The 25,460-nt window shown below is 37.9% G+C and overlaps 3 protein-coding genes across 9 annotated transcripts in view; 2 read left to right on the top strand and 1 right to left on the bottom strand.

The window, feature by feature from the left end:
• The window catches only part of LOC115628807 (proton channel OtopLc), a 34,361-nt gene extending 32,746 nt beyond the window's left edge, over nucleotides 1-1,615 (top strand). For all 5 annotated transcript variants that reach the window (XM_030525023.1, XM_030525026.1, XM_030525024.1 and 2 more), the window contains 2 exons: nucleotides 9-357; nucleotides 1,324-1,615. In XM_030525023.1, the coding sequence (XP_030380883.1) occupies nucleotides 9-357; nucleotides 1,324-1,464 (490 nt within the window). In that variant the 3' untranslated portion in view covers nucleotides 1,465-1,615. The remainder of the gene's footprint in view (nucleotides 1-8; nucleotides 358-1,323) is intronic.
• A 5,256-nt stretch (nucleotides 1,616-6,871) lies between these two features.
• Nucleotides 6,872-9,623, bottom strand: LOC115628864 (ribonucleases P/MRP protein subunit POP1). Its single transcript, XM_030525116.1, has 2 exons — nucleotides 7,888-9,623; nucleotides 6,872-7,826 (listed from the first exon to the last, which is right to left on the bottom strand). The coding sequence occupies exons 1-2, from the start codon at nucleotides 9,599-9,601 to the stop codon at nucleotides 6,967-6,969; spliced, it is 2,574 nt and encodes an 857-aa protein (XP_030380976.1). The 5' UTR covers nucleotides 9,602-9,623; the 3' UTR covers nucleotides 6,872-6,966.
• A 341-nt stretch (nucleotides 9,624-9,964) lies between these two features.
• On the top strand, nucleotides 9,965-24,769 carry LOC115628847 (beta-1,4-mannosyltransferase egh). 3 transcript variants are annotated; one of them, XM_030525093.1, is made up of 4 exons: nucleotides 9,965-10,661; nucleotides 11,232-11,423; nucleotides 20,209-21,884; nucleotides 23,074-24,769. In XM_030525093.1, the coding sequence occupies exons 3-4, from the start codon at nucleotides 21,078-21,080 to the stop codon at nucleotides 23,644-23,646; spliced, it is 1,380 nt and encodes a 459-aa protein (XP_030380953.1). In that variant the 5' UTR covers nucleotides 9,965-10,661; nucleotides 11,232-11,423; nucleotides 20,209-21,077; the 3' UTR covers nucleotides 23,647-24,769. The 3 variants fall into 3 exon arrangements, with proteins under 3 accessions (XP_030380953.1, XP_030380956.1, XP_030380954.1); XM_030525096.1 differs by lacking the exon at nucleotides 11,232-11,423; XM_030525094.1 differs by lacking the exons at nucleotides 9,965-10,661; nucleotides 11,232-11,423 and adding an exon at nucleotides 14,463-14,612.
• The last annotated feature ends 691 nt before the right edge of the window (nucleotides 24,770-25,460 follow it).

Below are 25,460 nucleotides of genomic sequence, written 5' to 3'. Positions count from 1 at the left end.
CCATACAGGGTTAAGAATCTGAAATTCCGCTGTGAGGAGCAATCAAATCTAAACGACATCTTGCTGCGCATCTCGGCCTTTGGCCTGTTCACCTACTCCGTGTTCAGTATCATTGCCGGCAGCCTGAAGGTGCTCGAGAGCGAGCCCAGCCTTCTGGTGACGACCACGGGCGGTGTTGCCGTCTTTCAGGTCATCTTGCAGCTGCTCTTCATTGCCGATGTCTCGCGTCGGCGCGTCCATCTGCCGGAGCACGATCGCAGCAAGCCCGGACGTCAAATTGTCACCTTCCTACTCATCTGCAATGTGGCCATGTTCGCCATCTACACTTTCGAAGCTCAAAAAGTATTCGCCAATCCTGTAAGTAGATATGTACGTAAGCGAGACTGAGTTAAGTAAGACGATTAACGCTCTCGTTCTCTCAACGTTTGTTCTCTAGTTTTAACACTATACTCTCATTAACTTAACACTGAAGTAATATGTAGATATGTATATATATATATATATACAAGTATATATAGTATATAGATGACTTGCATGTGTCACTAATTCTCAGTGGGATAGTTGCGCCCTTGTCTTCGATTCCAAAGTTCTAAGTTACATCGGGGTCACCAATCTTAGGGTACTTAGGCACAAGCTAAACAGGATCACGATTTATATTTAACCGGAAAGCTTAGTTCGTGGCTCGTCAAGGCCAAATATATGGATACTTAGATGCTGACACTTACAAATAGCTTTAGGAATATATAGCTGATATCAGAAGCGCGATTACAGGGGCGCCCACTTTTTAAAGTTGCGTTTCCATCACGACGGTCGAAAGCATTACTCTCTCTATCGTGGCAAAACGTTTCTATAAAAATATGTCCCAACTCAAGAAATAATAATATTTTCTTTTTACTCTTTATTTAAATTTATTGAATCATGATCCCTGTTATGATGGTTGCGGGGTGATTCGAACCGAGGAACGAACTCACATTGTGGGACTCCTGCTTGCCCCAAATAATAATAATTGAGAATAAACAAAATTTTACCTTAGCCTCTCCCTTTCACTTAAACACAATTAATTTATTTATTTATTTAATATCTAATATGGCCAATATGAGCCGTCAACGTAGACAGGAAGTTACGTACAAACATACTAGAAATACTATCATCGATCCACCGAATTTCTGAACTGGATTTCTGGATTTATAGTATTTGAAACTATGTACATATATATTTTTATGGTTGTTGTTGTGAACTCCTTTGTGCATGCCGTTTCTCTATGTTCATCTCTCCTACCTCTAACAACTATTTTTAACAAATCTATTGTACGTTCTCGTTCAGGTTCAGTTGGAATTCTATGGCTTTGTGCCCTGGTCCATCATTCAACGCATCACACTGCCCCTCTGCATTTTCCATCGCTTCCATAGCGCAGTCACACTCGCCGAGATCTGGAAGACCACCTATAAGGCGCGCTTGGAGTAAGGAGCCCATTGCTACATAGAACAGCAAATGCATGGGAAGAAATATAAAATGCACCAAAAAAGAAAATGTAGCGCGAGGAAACGCAAAGAAAAACAAGTTAAAAGTTAGTTTCTAAAAATACATACTTAAAAAAAATATATATATATATAAAAGTATATATTATATTTTGTTTTTAGTTACGCATACGCATAGGTTAACTAAGTTCAAACAAAAAATTACTAACTGTATCCAAGAAAGCTAAATCCCAAAGTAAATGGACCATTTGGCGCAACACACACGCCGCCGTCTGTGTGTGTCTATCGAAAACAATACATACATACATGGACAACTACTTATGGCGCCATGCATATGGTTTAAAACAAACAAAAAAATAGAAAACGAAAATCAAGCTAAAGATAGGTACCAAAAAATGGAAATTGAAAAGATTATTGAAAAGTAAAGGAATCAAAACGATGCAAAAGCAGCAAGAAAACGCATGCACAATAGTGCTTCGATTTGCCATTTGCGTTTTTTATGTTTGTTTTAATTCTTGTTCTTCTTTTTTCAATAATTGAAATTTGTGACATGTGTATTAAACATGGAAAACTTATGTAAGAACTAAGTCATAGCATTTTATATAATTGTAAAAGCGAATTCAGCCCAACAACTGCATTAGGCACGGCTTAAAAACAAAACCCAAACCGATAAGGGAAACAAACAGTAAATCATTTTTGCATTAACATTAAAGTACACATCTAAGACGTAACAAAACAACAAACAAACAAACAAGAAAAAATACAAGAAACAACCAAACAACAAAAGCGAAGAAGCAAATAAACATTTTTACAAAATAAACATATGATTATTATTAGCTTTTAAACTTAAATGCGATGCATAATTAGCTATTAATTGCAATTTTATGTTAAAGCCATTTTTTTTTTGTTATTATTGTTTAGCTCGCTCCAATTTCTCGTTACTAAAAACAATAGTTATTTTAAATATTTTTTGTTGTTTGGCATAATTGCATTCGTTTCACTTAAATGTTTTTCTTTTTGCTAAATTTATATAAATGAAGGAATGAAATCAATTAAAATAATACAAATAAGCCCAAATATAAACGGTTTTTTATTTTCTCACTATTTCTCGACCCGCTCAGTTCAGTGTTGAGAAGTAAATGGGGGCCGATTCGCCCGAAAGCATGCAACAGAATTTGTCAAGCTGCGCCCCGTTTTAGAAATTCTAGACTTTCTGCTCCAACATACTTCCTCTTCATACATTTATTTGCGAAAATGCATAAAACACGATATCTTTACCCAACAGCCGACATCAACAAGAACAACAACAAACTGTGATGAATTAACATTGTTTATTAATGTTATGTTGTAAATCGTACTACAATTTTTCATATTCCACATAGTTTTGATTTGTTTTTCAGATTTGTTTAAACACTTTGAAACACATTTAACAACTTCCATATATTTTATATCTTATGAATTTACATGAATTACAGAAAATCGATAAAAGAAAAACATACTAAAAATGACATGAAATGAACAAAATAAAAACGAATCAAGACGTTTAAAGCAAACATTTGCAAAAACCATGATACACGACAAAAGAAAAAACCAGAATAATATGAAATACGAAAGTAAAAAAAAGTAAAAAAAAAAACAAACGAGCAAACATTTTTAATAAATATATATATATATATAAATAAAGTTTATAAATGTCCATTTTTTGATTATTAGTAGTGATGTTAAAACCAAATGATAAGAAAACTAAAATGCTAACAATAATAATTGAGAAAAGCGTAAAACCAGCGACCGGAAGCATTCAAGTGAAAGGACAACTCAAGGCGACCTTCCGGACGTCAGAAAACCGAACAATGAAACGCATTTAAGATGTCATTTTAGCAAACCAAACACAAAACGAACAAAAATGCAAAAAGAGATCGAGATGACGAAAACAAAACAAACATTTACAATTAAAAGTTAAGAAGCATTTTTAAAGATATGCATATGTATATCTATAAATATATATTTAAAAAAAAATATATATATATATATATGTGTATACTAACCCACCAAATTCAAAGTATTTCAAATTTTATATGGGCAAGCGAGCTGGCGGGCCAACTGAAGAATTAGGACAGCAACCTGAGCTTGCCGCTCTGCATAATGATGATGATATGATCGATCGATTGATCGATCACACACAAGAACTTCAAGAAGAAAACAACACCAATATAACTAACGAACAAATCCGTAAAATGGCGTAAATAAGCAACATATTCAGGTAAAAGTTGAAGGAACGACAGAAATCGAAATGTAAAGTTATTTGAAAACTTTGCCTGTTGCTAAAGACCAAAACTGGTGAATAAGACAGATGAAAACACCATACATATGCCTACATATAAGGTATATGCACAGTCATATATATACATATATATATATATACAAGTATATATATGTATGTATGTGAGTGTGTTTGTGTTTTTCGTTGGCACTTCATATACACTGCCATCATCTAATATGTTCTGCTCATACTTACTTGTATATACATGTCTATATAGTAATATGCATATAGATACATACATTCATATATATATATATTTACTATATATATGATACATACGTTAATATTATGTATTAGGGCAATACGCGTTTAAAAGCAATTCAAGCAATTTGACAAACCAAAGCAGACCACTCATATTTACATAACAAATAATATGTATTACTCGTAATCAATCCAATGTACCGTAGACAAAGATTAAAATGTTTGAATACAGTAAGTAGCGAACAGAACATATACATACATATATAGTACATACAGATACATATACTATATATATACATACAAGTATATAGTACTATATGCAAAAAAGAAATAACTTCAACTTGAAGCATTATGTGTAGGCCTATTTCTCAGCTCTCGTTTTGTCCAAAATCTGTTGTTTTCTTATTGAACAGAACAAAAGACCAAAACTAATGTTGGTAAATGTTTGTTGCTAACACTAGTTGCGTAGCATGCAGCTATTTGCATTTCTTTCTCTGTGTTAGACTGCAAGCATTCTTCTTCAGCATATTATTGTTTGAGAGAAAGAACATAACGGGAAATAAAAAAGTAAAAAATCATCATATTAATTGCGAATCAAATTCAGTCGTACGTGTGTACTTGTGTAGCTCTTAGTAACTGAACAAAAAAGTAAATTTATACATATACATATATATATTATACATATATATGCATGTATATTTAATTGTTTTTTCTTACACATATAGTTTTACGTAAAACACACACTTAAGAAAATTCAAAACCTAAGGAAAATCCAACAACAAACAAACAAACAAATCATATTTTATGTAATACAACAAAAATTCAGAAATATTTATTAAATGTTTCAACTAAGTTGTATAATTAATAAGTGAAGTTTATATGTCGCGTACCAAAAATAAATAAATAAATTAAAAAACAAAAAACAACATTACAAAAAAGGAAAACATAATGCAATTATGTATTTAATGAAATCACAATTCGGACAACAACAGCAACCAGACAGTGAAGAAGCAAATCAAGCAACATTACGCACAATTTGAACAACAAGAAGAGCATCAGCAAAACCCATAAGAAATACATAAATACATATAATAATATACATATAAATACATACGTATATACCTAAGTATATAGGAAATTTATATAAATAAAAGCCCGAAAACGAAGGAAAAAAATTATATTGAAAACAACAACAACAACAAAAAAAAAAAAAAAAACAAAACAAAAGCAAACTTTACATGCATTTAAAAATACATTTTGCCCATAACCGCTAAAATAAAATACGAGTATATAAAAAATTAAAACGATGGAGAACTTTAAACGAAACGAGATATGAAACAAAAGTTGTATGCAATTTTTAAGTCACTCTCACATTTTCATAAGGTGTAGGACAAAGGACATGCTTCATGATCTGATCGAGTAGTCAGTCATTAATCCAATTGAATGTCCACACACACACACACATACGTACACATATATACAACATGCATGCGAGTACATACAGATATCACGCTCACACACATGCTCAAATAGCACGCACCTGAACACACACACACACACACATACATGCATACTTACAAGCCCAACACATACATACATACATAATTCAGAGAACATGAAGAAGGCAAGGTTGGTGGCAAACGAAGCAAAGATGGCATAAAAAGTAATTTTAAATTGAATAAAAATTAGAATTAAAATATGTACAACAATTTCAGTAATGTTTTTTATTTATTCGTCGCCAGGGATGGGCTATCTAATGATCATTCGTCTTTTTGTATTCCTGGTTCGATTATTCTACAAGTACCAATGAATTGAAGGAGCTTTTGTCTAAAACACTTCATGCGCTTCTGCGCAATTCACTAATCGCGATTTCTTGTAGAAAACACGATTTTGCTGAATAGAAAGCCTTTAAAAGCTCTTTCAGTTTGGAACGTTTCACGATGTTCGGTTAAGGAAGTTTCAGGTTTGCGGGCAATGAAGATAGTATAAGTTATGATTGTTTTAACAATAAGTAGTTTTGCATTGGCATCCCGCAACATTTAAGTGAATTATGACAATGCTATTGGTTCGGAAACTCACGATAATACCTAAAGAAGGAATTCACGTTGATATTATCATGGATCTGTGAGCAATGGATTCTCGTTATGGGACCATACAATATCAGGCATTGAAAATGTTGACACCGCAGCAGTCGGGAACTTAAAAAATTGAATTTCTTATAACCCGAAGACATTCAATTAAATACACGTAGCTTAACATCAAAACTACAAATGCGACATTAAAACAACAATCTAGCAGAAAATACAAAGACTATCTATCTGTTTTCCACAATCTAGCCAAATTTGTAATCTTAAGTTTATAAAAATCGTATATGGACATTTCTGTCGCACGGGAAGGCGTACACATTTTAAGCGAAAAAAATTGGTTCGGTCGACCTTTCAGTGGAAATGCCCATATACTTAGTAGGCGGCAATAGATGAATGCGTAAGCCTCGCTGTTGGCGAAGAAAAATGACTTAAACCTTAGGCAAATCAGTAGCTTTCGCTCCCTTGGTAGCCCTCCCTCGGAAAGGTAGTTTATAGTAAGCCACCGGTTTAAGTAAACCCACGATAAATTTTGGCAACCAAAAAGACATATTTTTACGGACTCTTTGGCCATTATAATTCTCAATTAGTTTACGAGAAACCTCTCCAAATTGCGCAAACGTAGTCCTCACTACATAGAGAGCGGAGTTGAAAGCTGAGATAGTATGGAAAATTGTAGTTAGGGTCCCCTAACCATGGTGGAATAGTTTTCTTGCAAAACACAGTGAGGTTTATACATGAATTTCATTACAAAGATAATGCTTTGATACCGTCACGGCATCTAGGGCTTTACATGTGTATACGAATGTAAAATGTATTTTGGTAACTATAACTATGTACATACATCTTGGATATAAAAGCTAATTTAGTATCAGAATGAAGCTCAAGGCATTGAGACATCCAGGTTGACTTTTAAGCTAGAAAAGCGATAGTCACGACTGTCAGGATCGCGAACTAAGCACAACGGTGACTGCTGCCCATCAGAGAGTAGTTGGCGCAAACCCCCAGCCGTCACATAACCAACGGCACAGACAGTGGCCTCCGTAAAGCTGAAGCTGGCACTGGTCACGTACCCAAAGACCTCACGCGTGCATTGCCGACGCACGCTGTTAGTTGTGGCAGCTGGCTCCATGGGTAGCCAAAGGCGACACATCTCTGCAAAATGTTCTCGGACAAGAGCCGCTGTATTTGCCGCTCGTATGTGAACACGTTGTGTGCTCGTCTCCTGCAGTTTACGTTTCTCGCGAACACGCCGCCCTCGTAAGCGTTTAAGCAAACGCTTGTGAGCCAGGCGCAGGTCCCGGCGTGGTCGCTCGTTCAGATCGGGCAGTGGCGGTTCACAGTACACGGGAGCCTGGTCGTCTCGCTTGAGCTGTTTTAGGCGGCGCTTGAGATCGGCTCGGGTGGGCAGACAGATAATCGCATTCTCATGCAAACTGCCACGCCTCAACAGACGCAGCTGAACCTGCACCAGACATCCGGCGGGCAATTCCTTAGGACCGGGGAGCTTCTGTTTTCGTCGCAGGCTTGTGTCAATCCGTTGAAGCAGGTCGCGCTGACGCAGCACAAAGAACTGGTTGGCGCTGTCGTCCGTCTCCTGACGCCAGTCGCGCACAAGTTGCCCAAAAGGAGCACTAAACGGACTGACGACGGCGTATTTTCGATAATTACAACGCTTGTTTGGTGGCAGGCGAAAATAACGCGCCCGACGGTCCGCAGCAGCCGTAGCAGCTTGCTCCACACCTAAAAGAGCGGTGGAGGAGTAAGGTTAAGGGTAAGGCTTTTTGTCAGCATATCGACTTACCCGCCACTGTGTCCGGCAAATGCAGCTCGGCCCCCGCCTCACGAGCCACGGTATCGAATTCTCGCAACCCGCCCGGCCTAGCACCCCACATTATGAGCGTAAGCCAGAGCACCAAGCCATAGCGCGCAGGTGCAATTATGTCCCAACCACAGCCGTAACCCAGACGTTTGTAGCGAGGCTGTTGTGAGCCCGGACGCTGTACAAGCAGCACCGGCAGCGGCTGCATCGATTGCTCAAAGGCGCATGGCATGCCGGGCACAACCGCATGTTTCTGGCGCAGTTGGCAGTAGTCATGGATTGAGAGCATTTTATTGCCAAGGCGCTCACGCAACTCCTTGTCCCAAAGCGCACTCGTGGGCAGACAGGCGGGCGCGTCCATCAGCAGTTGCGCAGGCTTGCTTCCTTTTGGCGCAGCTTCCACAACACCGGCTTTGGTTCGCTTTATGGGTCGTTGCAGTCGCGGATCCACAATGTTCAACCCCAAGACCATATTGGAAAGGAGCTCGCTAGGTGTGTTCAAACGTAGCGCTGATCTGCAGTAGTTCGCCTGGGTTTCATGTATGCGACGCTGCTCGCTATCCAGCTGCGAGAGCCAGTGGTCGGGCTCGTTGCTGTTGGTGGTTTCGCGAATTTGGTAGGCGCGCAAACTGTTTGCCAGTACTTCTTGGGACCGTGGTCCGGTCAGACGGAAACGATTGAAGCTGTTCTTGAGCACGAGCAGCTCCAGCGTGCCATCGGCATTGGCGTAATGCCGGTTGAGCTCAAACGCCTTAGTTTGGGTCCAAAAACGCAGTGGCTGCTCCTTAGTATTGCTCTGCTTGCTCTCTTTCGTCTCTTCCTTTGTTGGTTGTTCTTTGTTGTCTTCAGTGCTTAGTTTCTCGCCTGAGAGTGGCAATTTTTTATGTTTCGTCGACTTCAAGTCAAACACCTGCACCAGTTCCTCAATCGTTGTTGTGGCGCCACAGGGATGTAGCCATAGCCAAAGTGTGCGTTTGTCACTGTTTACGTCGGTGATGGGCCGCCACATAAAACTAGCGCGCTGCAGTGCACCGGCCGGATATTTTCCATCACGAAACAACTCAATGCTTCCCTCGCGCCGTCCACTTAAATACGTCTTGGCCCCAATACTGAGTCCGCACTCGCTACTGGTTAGACGTGCAAAGCCTGCGCACAACAAATCGATGTTTCCCTGCAGCTCCACGCAACAATAGAAGGATATGTCTTGGACCAAACAATGCTGGGCACTGGCGCGATAGCAAGCACGGTAAGTTTTGTCGCAACTGGCATATGGCAGCTTGTAGCCCCAGCGATCGACCATGTGAAAGCGTTTCGCATGCCAAATATGCGTTTCCAGCCATATGTGGCGTCTCTGCCGGCGCAAATACTCACGCATCAGATTTTTTGGTCGACGGCGATATTTACGCGAGGGTCGTTTTTTGATCGCAGCAGTGTTGCCCGACTTCCCCATTTGCGACTTATGGGCGGAACGATATTTGCGCGGCAGGCGCTTTGGATGATGGGACATGGCTCGGCGCCGCATATGCTTTGGCAGCGACTGGAAGATTAGCTTAGTGCTCCTCGTTTGTTGGGCATCGGCAATAAGACTTTTGATCTCCCGCAAAGCACCGGCTGCATAGTGATATGTAGGTATGTGCGTGGGCAGTGTAACGCGCCCGCCCAAGGCGGCATCATACTCAAGTTTTTGATTGCTCATATTTAAAACAAAAAAAAAAAAAAAAAGACAGCGAGCAATATCAAAACGAATATAAACAAATCCCGCCGAACTGGTCGCACGTGCAGGCTATCGCGCGCTATACAACACTGTACATGGGCTGTCTCTGCGGGCAGTTATTTTTTAGCGAGTACAGCTGTTGGCAGCACCCTTGGTATTTTTCTAGTGTTCAAAGCAATTGGTAACATTGAGCACTTTTCGGCTGTTTATCCCAATAATACGTAGTATGTACACACTTTAACTTAAGTTTTCGCTGCTTGCTGAATATATCGAGGCAGAACTGCGGAACAACTGTCGCGGTTTAATAATTCTGGTAAAGACAACGACAGGACTGCCGCGGCTTAGTAGATCTTTTTTAAGGCGAACGAAGCGCGCCAAAAATCTATTTATTAGCAAATTTAAAAATTTAGTTTTATAACTGAAAATAAATAATAGTGCTGCTGCCACCGTCGTCGCCGCCACTGTTCGTCTCAGCCTATTGCAAACAGAAAAAACCGCGTCGTTTTTGCTACAAAGGTTGTTCGGTCGCTCGGTCGCCGCGTTGTTGGAAAATCGATTGAGATTGTATATTCCACTGCAATCTGCACACATTTTGTGTATATTAGATTTATATTGTTATTGTATTTTTTGTTTCTGTTTTTCTTGTTGCTCACAGTGCGAAATAACAAATTGGCCATAGTTGCCGCCGTCGCGACCGCATAGTAACAAATAAAATCGCACGACTTGTCGACAAGCGGTTGCCGGGAGTGCATAGAAAATCAAGCAAAAAGAAGACCACAAAATTGGCAAAAACATAACAACAAACACACGGCCAAATATACATACATATATATTAGCCTATAATAAGCGCCAACATTAATGATTTTTTTCATTGTTATCTCAAACAAAATATAAACAACACAATAGCATAGAAACATTGAAAATTTCTAGTACTACAATATAAACTAAACAAATAGCTGCCGCCGCAAGGGACGCGCACCATCTTCCTCAGCCTGCTATCCGCTGAAAGTACTTACAGCTCTCTGCTAGCAGCTGGCGGCAGGTACGTACATACATATGTACAAACAAATATACGCGTCTATATTCCGGGAAAATCTGTTGTTCTATGTGTTTACGATGGAAGTGCATACTATACATACATACATACATACATATGTGTAATACTATGTACTTTGCTGATCAAAGAGGGGGTTGCGCCGAATTTGTTTGCAGTCAATCGGCCCGCGTACACGCCCTGTTCTGTAAATTTAGGAGACCGCTCTTGCCTGATGTGTCTGATTGGACTTTGTTTGTTTAGATCAAAGCAAATTATAAATCGAACAAATGTATAGACTAAAGTAACATTATTATTCATTTAACAATAATAAGATACAAGTTTCTATATACAATACATAATTACTTTTTTACTGGCCTTTTCCTGTGTTGAATTACAAATAATATTGACGGTGGACTTTGGTTTTTGGTTTATTAGTTCACATTATACTCGAAACCAGGTATTTTTTTGTTTGATGTAACACGAGTTTTTCAAATATTTCGAACTGGGGACTATGCTCACTCTTAAGTTCCTTTCCTTCCTGCCTAGAAGAAAGCTAATTTTTGTTTCTCTGCTTAGTTACGTGGCGTCGTCCTAGTGCGGTCAAAGGAGCACAATAAGAAAAAAGAAAAAACATCAATAACTCCAGCAACGATTCGACCACTCCTACAACACGCCACTTCCTTATTGGCAACAGCAAGTGGCTCTGCTCTATTGATGTCATTTGTTGAACGAACGACCCTTAGGACATTCATGTTTTCCGAAAGCATGGTAAGTAGATATAGAGTTGGTGGTAATAACCTCGTTGACTTTGACTACAAGTATAACAGGCAAGCCAGGCCAATGAATTTTAAATATCAATGAGCACAAACATACATTCATACAATATGCCAACCTATACAGACCTACATATATAGAGTTTACCACCTAAGCCAGTCAACCAGTCAGCTACTTCGTTTCGATTAGGGCAAGTGTCCCCAAATAAGAGGCGTGCCCATGTCCCCGTGCTTATTTATCTGCCCCCATTATTAGCACATGGTTTGTTTGCCTGTCGTTCACACGTCGCAAGGTCAAACAACGAACTAACCGACTGAGTCGGCGGTATCAAGTGCCGCACTGCAGTCAATTGGAACATATATTTCGGGTATATTCAAATTGTGATCGTGTATGTAACACATAAAGTTGCGAATCTTGACTTGTTCCCTAACCGATTCGAATCAGAATTTGTAAAGTTTGATTCCGATTTTTGCAAATATATAGTATTTCCAGTTCTAGAAACAATTGTAACTATGAATTCAAAATTTTCCAATTTTGATTTATACAATAAATTTAAATGCCCGCAATTAGGTAGAAATTCTGGGTACTTGAGCCACATTCTATCTTCAATTAAATGTTAAATTTTGATTTATACAATAAGTTAAAATGCGCGTAATTCGGTAAAAAATTATGGTTACTGTGTATACCATGGCCGAGGGTACTTGACCCGCATTCTATCTACAATTAAATGATAAATGCAGTGTTCGTAAATCAATAGGAGCAGACAGCGATCAATAACTGAAGTTGTTTGTATACTAGTAATTGCAAGCTGAAAGAGTCAACTCAACAATACACTATACAAAAATGTCCCATTGTTTAATGCCAAATGAACTTTTTGATGGCAATATCCTAGAGACTAATCACAATAGCGAACTTTTAATGATTAATACAAATTTAGAGCTTGAGTCACATTTGTATAAAGTTTCTTTCATTGGCTTTATTTGATTGCTTCATCACAATTATAAACATTTACTTACTAAGTATTTAATCGCATGTAGAACCTGCATAATCCAACAGATGCTCATTTAAGGTTTGTGTTTCTGGTCTCATTAGATAAGCCTGTAAAGATTTGGAATGCCCTTAGAACACTTTAACTATTATGCAAACAAACAAGCAAACAAACAAACATACATACATGTGTATATTGCATTTGTACCGATAATTACCCTTTTGTTGATTGCGCTGCTGATTGTTTCCATAATTGTGCGTTCTGTGCCCTCTTCTGTGTTGTTGTTGTTGTTGCTGCTGCTGCGGGCGCTTATCTACACATTGGTATAGCGCGTGCGTTCCTCAGTATTACGCATACATGCGTGCATATGTTTGCTCATATTGCTGATAAGACGGTCCCACAAATACTCCCACACATACATACATACACACATGCATGTACATACTTGAGTATGTAGTAGTTGCAAGTAAATGTCCACGCCCTTACTGCGGTAAAGGAAAGGCGCGGGCGCGTGACTCGATGTGCACACATTTATACACGCACACCATATTCTCGGTTGGACTCGACCTATAAGTTACCGAGTACAATAAGATTTTCATATTGGTGGTGGTGCGGTGGAAAAGGTTTGACAAGATAAGACAAACACGTAGCGTCGCCATAAAGCCATTTTGTCGCTAAACTGAAAATTCCGATACGATTGGGGAAATTACGAGCAAGTGCTTATTAGTCACCAATAATTTTACTTGGAAAAGGTGTTAAAAAATGCATTGTTATGACTAGTCGACAACTAGTATGCTCTACATACATATTTAGATGTATATTAGGTATGTAAATTAGAAAATGGGAAAATGCGTCAGTTCAGTTTTCATTAAATTCTTGAACACCCTACCTCGTTTCCAAAAAATCTAAATCTAATCTCGAAATATATCTAAATATTTATACTATTTATTTTTGTATAACTGTTTTCAAGAAAGCTTTCTTTTTTTAAATGATAGTTTTATTTTTTACCAATCATGAAATTCTTGAACACTCTTCCTCTTTTATGGTCCAAAATATCGCTTCCAATAAGAGGTAAAAAAATATAAAAAAATGAAAGAAAAGAATTTGAATTATTACTAAATATTAATACTATAATATAATAAAATATTTATAAATTATTGTCAAGAAAGCTTTCTTTTTTTAAATGATAGTTTACTTTTTTGATCAATCAGTCGTGTAGAGGTATAAAGTATCTGGGTAACATATCCATCACCTATGTACTTATGGACTATAATACATAATTTTTAATGCGAACTATGAATCTTACTTTTGTGACCACTTGATCTCGAAAGCTTATCAAGAGCCTCCAGTGCGATGAGTGGCAATCCGTGCATGAAGTAATTGCGATCGGATTGATTGAAGGGGAATAGAAAATTGAAAGGCAATATCTAGACTTTCTTATCTAATTTAACTTATCCTAACGACATTCTCAACAAATTTCAAATTGTTGTCAAATTCGTCAGACATTGTGGCGAACGCGCAGGTATTGATGAAGAAGAAGAATTCTCCGAGTCAAGGTCGTTCCAATTTTTGATCATTATAAACATGCTATGGACTTTTCTTTTATTTCTTTTAAATATGTTAGTCCAATCCATTCCAACCCATTTAAGGCAAACCAAATCGATGAACTAATTAATCAAATTGAACGAATCTGTGACGAGCATTTCTCGGATCCATATACATATACTTATATTTATATAGGTAGATAAAAATGTGTGCATGAGTGTGTGTAACTCTACTTTTCCTGCTATTGTTGGACAACAACTACACATTGTCGCACTTTGATAACGTATTTAATTTATTATTATGACTGCGTACCCCTGCCCATCATACAGGTTGTATATTCGCTGCTAGAGTTGTGGGTACGGGTGATACTTCTACTTCCACTGCTACTGCTATTATTCTTAGGCTTGTTGCCATACAAAACGCCCAGCATTGTGCTCAATATGGCAGCTGCCCTCGAGCACTGAACGCGCAACGAACGAACAAACGAACGAGCTGTTGTTATTTTTTTTTATATTGTTTTACGCTTAAACGTTTCCTAATAGTGTTGATATCCAAAACATCTTCGCAGAAAAGCCAAAAAGAAATCGCAATGTGTGGGCTTACATCGGACTTTAAACTGATTGCTGCAATAACGCGTGTAATGTGAAGAGGTGAGGGTACGGGGTTGGGGTCTTCAGTTCAAAATGAATCTAAACGGAACCCAAACGAAATGCGAACGGTTGTGGATAACGATGATGTTCTGTTTTGTTATTCTTAGTGACAATGTGGGGTTAAGTGTGTGTGTGTGTGTGTGTGTGTGTGCGTCAAGTGTCTAGCACGATTAAATTGTGGACTTTGCGTTTATTATGAATATGCATACATTTATAGGTACATTCTAGAGATGGGCGCGTGACTTTGTTTTAATTGCAAACGAATACAATCTTAGACAAACACGCATTCAAATTTAGGAGGAGGAGTTTTGATATTAAAATAATTATTTCAATTATTTCAAAAGAAACCCATTAAACAGATTTTAGATTAAAGAATAATAAAACGTGTTTTCAAATCTTCTTTATTTCCATTGCTTGTAACAATGACAAAACTATAAGAACTACACACACATGTTATAACGATTAAGAAAAGTTTCAAAGTTTCAAATATAGAGGTACACTTAATTCTATTTTTACACGGTTGATTGGTTCCAGAAAAAGTAGTGTTAAAAAAGGACATTGATCATGTGTTATTTTGAATCGTGCTAAATGGAATAAGGTCGTGCAACCATATATAAAATTTTCAATTTTCAAACCGTGTAAAAACAGAATTAGGTGTAATTATATTTTTGTCAACCTGTAACCAAAAGAGAAATATTGAAAATATGTATCAGGCAGAAGTAAAGGAATAAACAACGTACATATGTGTAGGTCTATTGACATGATAATATACAAGACAATTCGATCTAAGAAAAATTTCACAAAAAAAATTTCTAACAAATTTCACATTTCATTCAAAGAATGTTTTTAGCTTCGCCATAGCTTAACACTCTCCAGAACTGTTCGACTAGATTAGGGTTTAATCTAATTATGTACTCTGTAGACGGATCTCTTTTGGATTAACACGCTAACTCTTATAATAAATAACACAATAAAAGTTCAGACCTCATACTTCATTCGATTCGAAGTTTTACAATTTAGGAGTACAGTAAAATGTGCAAAAATAAGTCACAAGTCGTATTGCATTGCTAAAAACACTTGGGGGCGAGAACTTCAATTTTCCGATCGCTACTCAACTTAATACATGGATTGTGTGTGGAGATGTATGTATATGGATACATATAGTATTTACTGGTATATAGCAAGTAGACGACTTGTTACGTATAAACGTGTTAGAAATGATTGTTTTTTTAACGAAGCGATTTTATTTCTCAGCTGGCTTAATTATATTTACAACAAAGCTGGTCCCGAGTCACACAGATTTCTATGGCCGGGCTGTAATTGCCTGTCTGCCTGCCTGCCTGTTAATGTATCAAGCTCTAAAGCTATAAACAATATTTTTAATTTGGCTAATTGTGAGGCAGAACAGCAACAACAAGAACAATTACGAAGGTAATCAGTGAAGCGATGCCGCTTGCTGCAATTCACAAATGCAATAATGCAAAAGGTCTATTGTTAATTCATGGCTCTGTCCGTCTGCACCGCCGCCCGCAACCCACCAGTGGCTCCTGCGGCGGTTTTTATATAAGCAGTGATAAACGCCGCTGTCGTCGCTCGTCGCTGACTAGCTGGCTTGTTTGCTTATCGCTCGACTCGCTCGCATGTCTGAGAAATCGCGTCAAGTTCATTATACGCCCCTGCAATTGGACTTAGGCGCCGGCGGTATGTCGGGGGAAGGTGTCGGTGGAGGCGCTGGCTATTGACTGGACAGTCAATCGCTACTGCGTTGTACGTGCATATGTATAGTTGTGTGTATGTATGTATGCATGTATAGGCAAGTATCAGTCGCTCTGAAAAGCTAAAATGAGGCTTTGAGGCCCTCCCCAAGTTGTTAATTTCTTACGCTGTGTCAGACGACGAGCGTTCAACATTGTTGTTGCTGCTGTGGCGTTATTGCTGATGAATCACACACGCAGTGCCGACGTTTGCGTTTCACACAGACATCTGTATATGTATATGTATGTATGTACATAACATACATACATACATACACTTAATCAGGCATCCGGAATTTGCCGGATAACAGCTCTGTCTATATATAATACATATGACTAAATCAGCACTACTCTTTTGATAATTATTAAGCAGTTTTTTAGATGAATTCACACCATTTAATTAGTTTGAACAGAGAGATAATTCTTTGGGTCTTTGTCGTTTAGAGCATAAGTATTAGCGACACTTTCGTATCGCGCTTTAATAATTGTTGTCGGCCGAAAAATTAGAATCTAAATATAGTTCGAAGCGGTCTCGTTCATCATCCATTAGATGTACATATGTTAACAGTATCAATCGAAGCTAAAGCGATCCATGTTGGAAAGAGAGAAAACACGCATCATGCTTTAAAATTAACACTTGGGAGTACCTTTCTGCAGCAAATTGATAACTAATCCAACAATGTCAAAGATAAACCATCTAAATGGCAGGTACATGTTTCCAGATATTATCTTGTACATAGGCCGACTCATTGCCAGAACCGTACTCGTCTTGTTTTCTTCGTTACCGTCATTATTAATGTGATTATTATCATTGCTGACGTCGTTGTCGTTGTCGTAATTGTCGCCAACTTCTTTAAATTGCGCTCAAATTGTGATAAGTTATCGGTATCTCGCATTATATTACAAATATATACATATATGTATATACATATATAAGTATGTATATGATTGCGGGCTATTAATCATGGCAGTAAACGCGAGTACATTCACATAAAGTACAAACGAACACCCCTATATAGATAGATATACCTTTGTATAGTGCCCGAGTACTTCGGTTATCGGTGATTCGCTGTCCCTCATAGTATTATGCAATTTCAATCCAAATAAATTGTGTGATTTTCTCCGGAATCTTTCAATCATGCACATATCCTTATTTACATACGTATATGAGTGTAAACTACAAGCAAGTGCAACATTCCACAAGAGACCACTCTTCGATTTTCCACACAGGCGACCATTATGTATCTACATTTATAAACTTATAGTGGTAGGCCCTTCGAAACTTTTGTAGAGTAGTGTGAAACATTTGTGCAAACCAATCCAGTACATATGTACTACACACTATATGTATCCATCCACATAGTCTGTATGTACAATAATTGGGTGTTATTTAAATGAACCCGCAGAATTCCATATATGTATATACGTGTATAGTTTTTGTAGAGTCATTCAAGGCACTTAATTGAATTAACTGACAAATAAATTAGTCGAATAGACGATGAAATAACAAAGAGGCGCCAAAAACAAACAAATGTTCATGCAATACCAAAAGTGACGCCACCTATCTGCCCATATAGTGTCCAATTTTTGCCATTTATGTTTAAAATATTTCTACTTTTTATTCGTCAATATGTGTAATTGTTATTAAAATGCCCTTTCTTTTCGGAACTCGATCTCGTTTAGAGGCAGTAACATTCAGAATTTAGCATAATTAAAAATTTAAACTTATCCATTCAGTGAATTGAACTGAAAGCATTCCTGTTAAATCGATGGCACTTGAACTTTTGTAATTACAGTGCCCATTGCCATGCGTTTCATAATTGAATAATGGAATTCATATAAGTACATATGTATATACTAAGTATGTATGTATGTGCTGTATTTATATTGCTCGCATATTTACAAATACTTGTACTCCAAATGTTTGTGTACTGATGCTCAGGCACTCACGAGTTACAGTCAATATAACTAACTGGCTTTATTGGATATTTCAGTAAAACTCTCTAGCATTACGAAAACCTTCAATGAAACTACAGGTTGTTTTTCTGGAAGACCTGTCATTTAACAAGTCTACGCAGAATTGATTATTGTCGGAAATAGTTGTCTTCGAGTCCAATAAATTTACCTATTTCTTATATTTTTCTTCCATAAATCACTTTGCCTATCTGCCCATCCACAAGCTAACTAGGATAGCATAGTCTGGGAATGTGCGAACTGACTAATAGTTGAATAATAATCGAAATAATTGATTAACAATTAAATTGTCTTCATCAATACACATATACAATATAATATATGTGTAATGTGTATTGAAGAAGACAATTTAATTGTTCTCTTTTATTTAATTTAGTGGCACAATGCTCCATTGAGGACATCAATCTAAATAGATTTTATTTCATATTTTTTTGCGACGCCAATAAGGATCACAGTCTGATAGCTTGATAGGGGTTTGGGATTCCAGGAAGATCATCAGTTAGCTAGGAGTAGCGCTGTTTTAAGTGTAGATTTCGGCAGTGTGTGACTTAGGAAGAGCTCCCTTGAGTTTTGCAGCCTCGCTGAATAGTCTAATGGTTGGCTTTGACTCGTCATTCAGCATTTTTTTTTTTTGGTGCTCTACTGTTTGTTTTGGCTTAAAACTAAACTATACATTTGGCTACATCCACATCCCTCCTCTGCAAATGTCAACTTTTCTTCAATAACACGCTGAAGAGAAGCGTATTTTCTGGTATTCACTGTACTGGGCCCTAGTTGTGTTCGCTTGTGTGTTGTTATCTGCGTGCCTGGGCTCAGTTCGGCCGTTTGGGCGCCATTCGGGGCACGCGATGCATCTACACATACCCCATATCTATGCATGCATCACGGACGCTGGCTGGTGTAATGAAAACCGTAGCCATGTATGTGCAATTGTGTCACGCAGAGCGGCCTTCGTCTTTGGCAGGGGAGCAAATAGTTGGAAATATTTGGTCAGCTGGACAGCATGCCATGCCAACGTAATTACTTTCTTGCAATTGGTACGCCTTTTCAATATACATATATGTTTTTTTTATTCCTTTTTACTCCACTTAGAAGCTTAGCTACAAAAACTTTCCATCTATCTTGTATTAGTTTCAATAATCATGTAGTTGTCAGTCAACCTGGTGATTGGTCAGGGGAGAGGCGTCTTGGGGGAGTTACTATTGTGTTGTCCAAATATGTCCAGGATGGGTTTTTTGGTGGTTAAATGGCCACGACGTTGAAGGCATGTATTTGGGAGAGCTTTTTCGAGAGAGAGATATGTATAAAGGACATATATATTCGTATACAAAATTGTCAAAAATTAGCTCACAAGCAGTGCTCCAACTATGATCCGTGAAAAATAGATTTTCCATTTGATCCGATTATGCAGTAAGAGCTATAGTTTCAGCTCAATAGCTACTAATACGAGCTAGATAGTGTTAGTCTTATGTTCTAACCGTCTTGAAGTAACAAGCATAATGGAGTGATTATAATTCATTTAATAGAAGATCATCATAATATTGTATAAAATTGTAAACATTTTGCAATGATTATATCAAATTCTAAAATCCAACTAGCTAGCACAACAAAAAAAAAAAGCTAAGCGCGCTGCAAAAAGAGATAAGTAAAGTGAAACGAGAAGGCCAAAAGGTAGATACAAGGCGACTAAAAAATATTGTGCAATAAAAGTTTTATGGATGGAATCAGAAAACTTCAAGTTATAATTTGAGTAAAGAAACAATTAGAATCGGTGTACCTAGTCGTACCTAGATGCTTGTGATGACATTTAGTCTTAAATTCTCTTGAATTATAACTGAACTATCTCCTTTTGTTTATTTTCGTTACAGAAATGACTAATCAACTAACGATACTCGTTTTGGTTTCCCATGCAAGCGAACTGAAAACGGCAAGAACCAAGGGCACCATTTGTTGTGCTCACAAGAGCTGAGCAGTAATTGAAGTCAAGAATAACAAAAATAGCAACAACCACACAAACAAACAAAATAAGTGTTTAAACTCTTTCGCTGGTCTGGAGATCTAAGAAACCGACAAGAGTATAGAAGAAAAAGACTTACTCCCATTAGGCACGCTTCGCAATCAGCCGTTTCTGCTGCTGCTGCTGCTGCCTTTGATTTATGCGTCATCTTTCTTATTTAACTTTTAACTTACGCGTACGAAGACCGGACAAAGAAAACTTTAATGAAAACATATATATGTTTTGCTTTATATAAATAATTGCAAACCGGGCACATATAGTTGCACACACACACAGAATACAAACCTATTTACGAACTTCCGTTGGGATTTGACGCACACCCGCAACCTTAGGAAAAGAACGAAAGAAAGAAAAACTCAAAAGTCAGAGACGAACAACAAGAAAGCTACAAAGAAACAAAGCGTGCATAAAACGAAATCGAAGAGGGAAGTGGGAGACGCCTGTATCCATCACATCATCGCACGCCCGCCCAAACCCACTTCCACATAAAGCACAAAGAGTAATAATAATATAAAAATAATAAGCGACGAAATAATAACGAAAGTTCAACATTTACTTAAGAACAAATAAATAAGGCAAGCTAGCAAGAAGCTAGAAATAATAATAAAACAACAGCAGCGCCCGAAAATTGCCGATTTCGATTCGATTCTAATCGAGCCAGCTCTATAAATCACATCACATCCATAACGGAACCCAAATCTACATTCACACCCGGAGTTCATGATGCTGAACTCAACTGCAAAACATCTGCTACACTGCACGCTGTTGTTCACTGTGATAGTAACCTTCGAAGTATTCTCCGGCGGTATTAAAATCGATGAGAACTCATTCACCATCGTCGATCCATGGACTGAGTATGGCCAGTTGGCCACAGTTTTATTGTACTTACTCCGATTTCTCACACTGCTGACGCTGCCGCAGGTACTCTTCAACTTCTGCGGGCTCGTCTTCTATAATGCCTTCCCCGAGAAGGTTGTCCTCAAGGGCAGTCCTCTATTGGCGCCCTTCATTTGCATACGCGTGGTCACACGCGGTGATTTCCCCGACCTAGTGAAGACGAATGTTCTGCGCAATATGAACACCTGCCTGGACACTGGTCTCGAGAATTTCCTCGTTGAAGTTGTTACCGATAAGGCCGTACATTTGGCCCAACATCGGCGCATACGCGAAATTGTTGTGCCCAAGGAGTACAAGACACGGACAGGGGCACTCTTCAAGTCGCGGGCATTGCAGTATTGCCTCGAAGATTCGGTGAATGTGCTCAACGACAGCGATTGGATTGTGCACTTGGATGAGGAGACGCTGTTGACTGAGAACTCGGTTCGCGGCATTATCAATTTCGTCCTTGATGGCAAACATCCCTTCGGCCAGGGCCTGATCACGTATGCCAACGAGAATGTGGTCAACTGGTTGACCACTCTGGCAGATAGCTTTCGCGTTTCGGATGACATGGGCAAGCTGCGTCTGCAGTTCAAACTCTTCCACAAGCCCCTCTTCAGCTGGAAGGGCAGTTATGTTGTCACACAGGTAAGATATAGCCCAAAGAGATTCTTCAATTTATTTATATAGGGCCATGTAGCAACTATCACTCTTGTTGAAACAAATATTATACCTTTACGTGTAATATGTAAATAGATATATTTTTATCGAAATACATTTACATAATCCTTGAGGCAAAAGCTAGAATTAAATACCTTATAATTTGCTTAGCTGCCGGACTAAGTGTCGGGCTTAGCTGCATCGGCAAGATAGCTGCATGAAATTTGCTTTTGACAGCATTAGGAGTTGATTCTTCCAAGTTAACAGCCTTTTGCACTTTTTTATCATTTTCTATCAATATTAAGAAAGTTAAATGCGCCATCTATGACCCATTTTTTAAATTAAGTAGTCCCTTAACATTCCGTTAGAATGTGTACATATCTTTCTTACAACCGCCTAATGTTCTGATCGCGGCTTTTGTCTTTTAGTGCATACATACTTGTACATACATAATTAATTATAAAAATGGGCGAAATAAAAGGCGTTGTGGGTTTAACATTTAGAAAAAATAAATCTATAACTGACATATTACATTTTTTCACCAAATGTAACCAAGGTAGTATTCACTCATTTAAATTAGAGTATAGACGTATCTTGGTGAAACAACAACATAATACAACTTCATATATTGTCATCAAACCGCAAGAGTAAAAATTTCACCAATATAAAAGTTAAAATTATGTTAGCTGACTTTTTAGAATAGCTTCCTCAAAATTCTGTGCAAAGTATTGGAGGCAGTTAAGCAACTGTACACTGTAAGTATTTAGCTGCAACACAAAATAGGCTGACCTCGTATTTAAATGTTTTCCAATGTTTCCAATATTTTTTAAGAAATGTATGTCCTAAGCTGTTCCTGAAATTCTCTCACAGTTGCTTTCTTCACAACCCACAAACAATTTCAATTGGGGAGCTGTGCGGCTTAGCTTATTTGTGACATAATAATATTACTCCCTTCATAATAATACTTACACTCTAACATCCAGATCAGATATTATATTTTTTGAAGTGGTCGCATTTCAAATAGCGATATAAGTATTACCCTGTAATTCAGCTTTTCTCTTAATTCTCTTAGGCTTTTCTTTGAATTGATACCATGGTTTGAAAGCATCATTGAATTTTGTGAAGCGTGCAATATTTTGGAATGTTTTATTAACTCTTTTTACGATTCATCTTACAGGTGGGCGCTGAACGTTCGGTGTCGTTTGACAATGGCATTGATGGCTCTGTAGCCGAAGATTGTTTCTTTGCGATGCGGGCCTTCTCCCAGGGATACACTTTCAATTTCATCGAGGGAGAAATGTATGAGAAATCGCCGTTCACGCTGCTCGACTTCCTGCAACAGCGCAAGCGTTGGCTCCAAGGCATCCTGCTGGTAGTCCACTCCAAGATGATTCCGTTCAAGCACAAGCTCCTGCTTGGCATTAGTGTTTACTCATGGGTGACCATGCCGCTATCCACATCGAACATTATCTTTGCCGGCCTCTATCCGATACCGTGCCCCAATCTGGTGGACTTCATATGCGCCTTTATAGCTGCCATCAACATTTATATGTATGTATTCGGTGTCATCAAATCTTTCTCGCTATATCGCTTCGGACTGCTCAAATTTTTGGCGTGCGTGCTGGGCGCTGTGTGCACGATACCCGTCAATGTGGTTATCGAGAATGTGGCGGTCATTTGGGGACTTGTCGGCAAGAAGCACAAGTTCTATGTGGTGCAGAAGGATATGCGTGCTCTGGAGACGGTGTAGAGTGTTTGATCTTGATTAATGAACATAGCATAGAATTAGTTAATCCAAAACAAATACCATGATAAAAACCGTATTTCCAACATTCAATTAAATCAAAAGTAGACCAAAAGATTTAACAGCAACAAATACTAGAAATAGAACTAGAAACCGCACAAGTACGATCCGACGCAGGCGTAAGCTGGAAAGAGAAACTAACGTTGCTTGGCACCGGAATCATCTGAAGCTATGAACGTCAACGTCCATCGTAGTCATCTGATATAATTTGTTTGTAAAATATATATAGAAATAGTCTGCACTCTCACGCCCCACCATCTAAGAATTGTTTTTAGTCCGCACTTAAAACCTCATATCAAATCACTCTCACACTCTATGCATACACACATACATACATAACTCACTCACTTCGCATTCACCTCGCAAGATACTAAGCCACATACTACATATTTAGAATCATCATTCATATTCGTATTCATATTCATATCCATGATAGTAGTTATTATAATCAAAAAAAATCAAAAAATTGCCAAACTGTAAAACACAATATCAGAACAAATGCACACATGTATACGTGTATATACAGCATATGTACATACATAGTAGATAGATATGTATGTACCAGTACTATGTATGTATGAATGTATATGCATCAATGTGTTATACACTCAATAACTATATACAATCTATATAGTTGTCTGTTTGTAAACTCACGCACACGCACATGCAACCACACAAGTTAGATAACAACAACAAAAAACAATAATATAAAGAAAGCAAAAGCTAAAACCGAGAGGAGTACTTGTAACACACAAAAAATGTTAAGGTAAAAAAAATCTACAAAACTCTCAAATAAGTGTAATTTTTTTCATAGTCTATAGTTATATTTATGTATGTACTATATTATGTATAATTATTATTCGTTTATATGAATATGTACATTAATGTATTGTAAATTACATTTTGTTAATATCATTCACACCAAAAAAAACAAAAACCGAAAATGAAATGCTAAAACTATAAACACTGGCTTAAAGCTGTGGTTCAACAGACAACAATTTCGCGTCCAATAAACTGTTGCTTCAAATATATAGCATTTCGAAAGAAAGGCTAAGATTTAAAAATTGAATACATTTGTTGCAAATTATCTTAAACTTGTAGAACCGTCTGCGTCTGGTTGTTCAAAATGTCATCGAACTTAAACTACAACCAACAGAATCGCGGAGAATGAGTTCAATTACTAGGTTGGAGAGATAACACTGAGCGCATGACATATATTCAGGCCTGCTCCGGTACCGAATACTGTTTCTAAGTACGTTCGGTGGATCGGAGTGGTAATGAAGTTTACTTACAAATTTCATCAATAGACTGAGAATATGAAAAATGTGTGGGTGTGTGTGTATCGAAAACTAACTTTGCTGTAAATTAGAAAAAACAAAAAAAAAAAACAATTCTACAAGTAGTTCATATAAGTACTATATAGTATATTGTCGTAGATGTGCAAAAGAGCTGTTGTTGTTCGTATTTATATTTACAACTATTCTATACACATATGTATGCGCACACACATGCACATCCGCACGCAGATACATAATTCACGATTTGGTGTGAATGATAGCTGTTAAGGTCTCGGCCAGCCGAATTTTGCGTTATAGCTATTTTCGCCCCTACCCACCCATATACACACCTATAAGTTTTTTTTTTTATTGTTAATGGTGCTTTGATATTCATGCCACCCACAATGACAGCACATGGCGCTAATCCTTTATGGCACACACACACACGCACACACACACATTACCCATGAAACTGTCAAACGA

The sequence above is a fragment of the Scaptodrosophila lebanonensis genome, unplaced genomic scaffold (assembly GCF_003285725.1).
Source record: "Scaptodrosophila lebanonensis strain 11010-0011.00,11010-0021.00 unplaced genomic scaffold, SlebRS2 tig00000129-arrow-arrow-pilon, whole genome shotgun sequence".
In the NCBI taxonomy this organism is placed as follows: Eukaryota; Metazoa; Arthropoda; class Insecta; order Diptera; family Drosophilidae; genus Scaptodrosophila; species Scaptodrosophila lebanonensis.
This window is presented reverse-complemented; position numbering and strand designations above follow the sequence as displayed.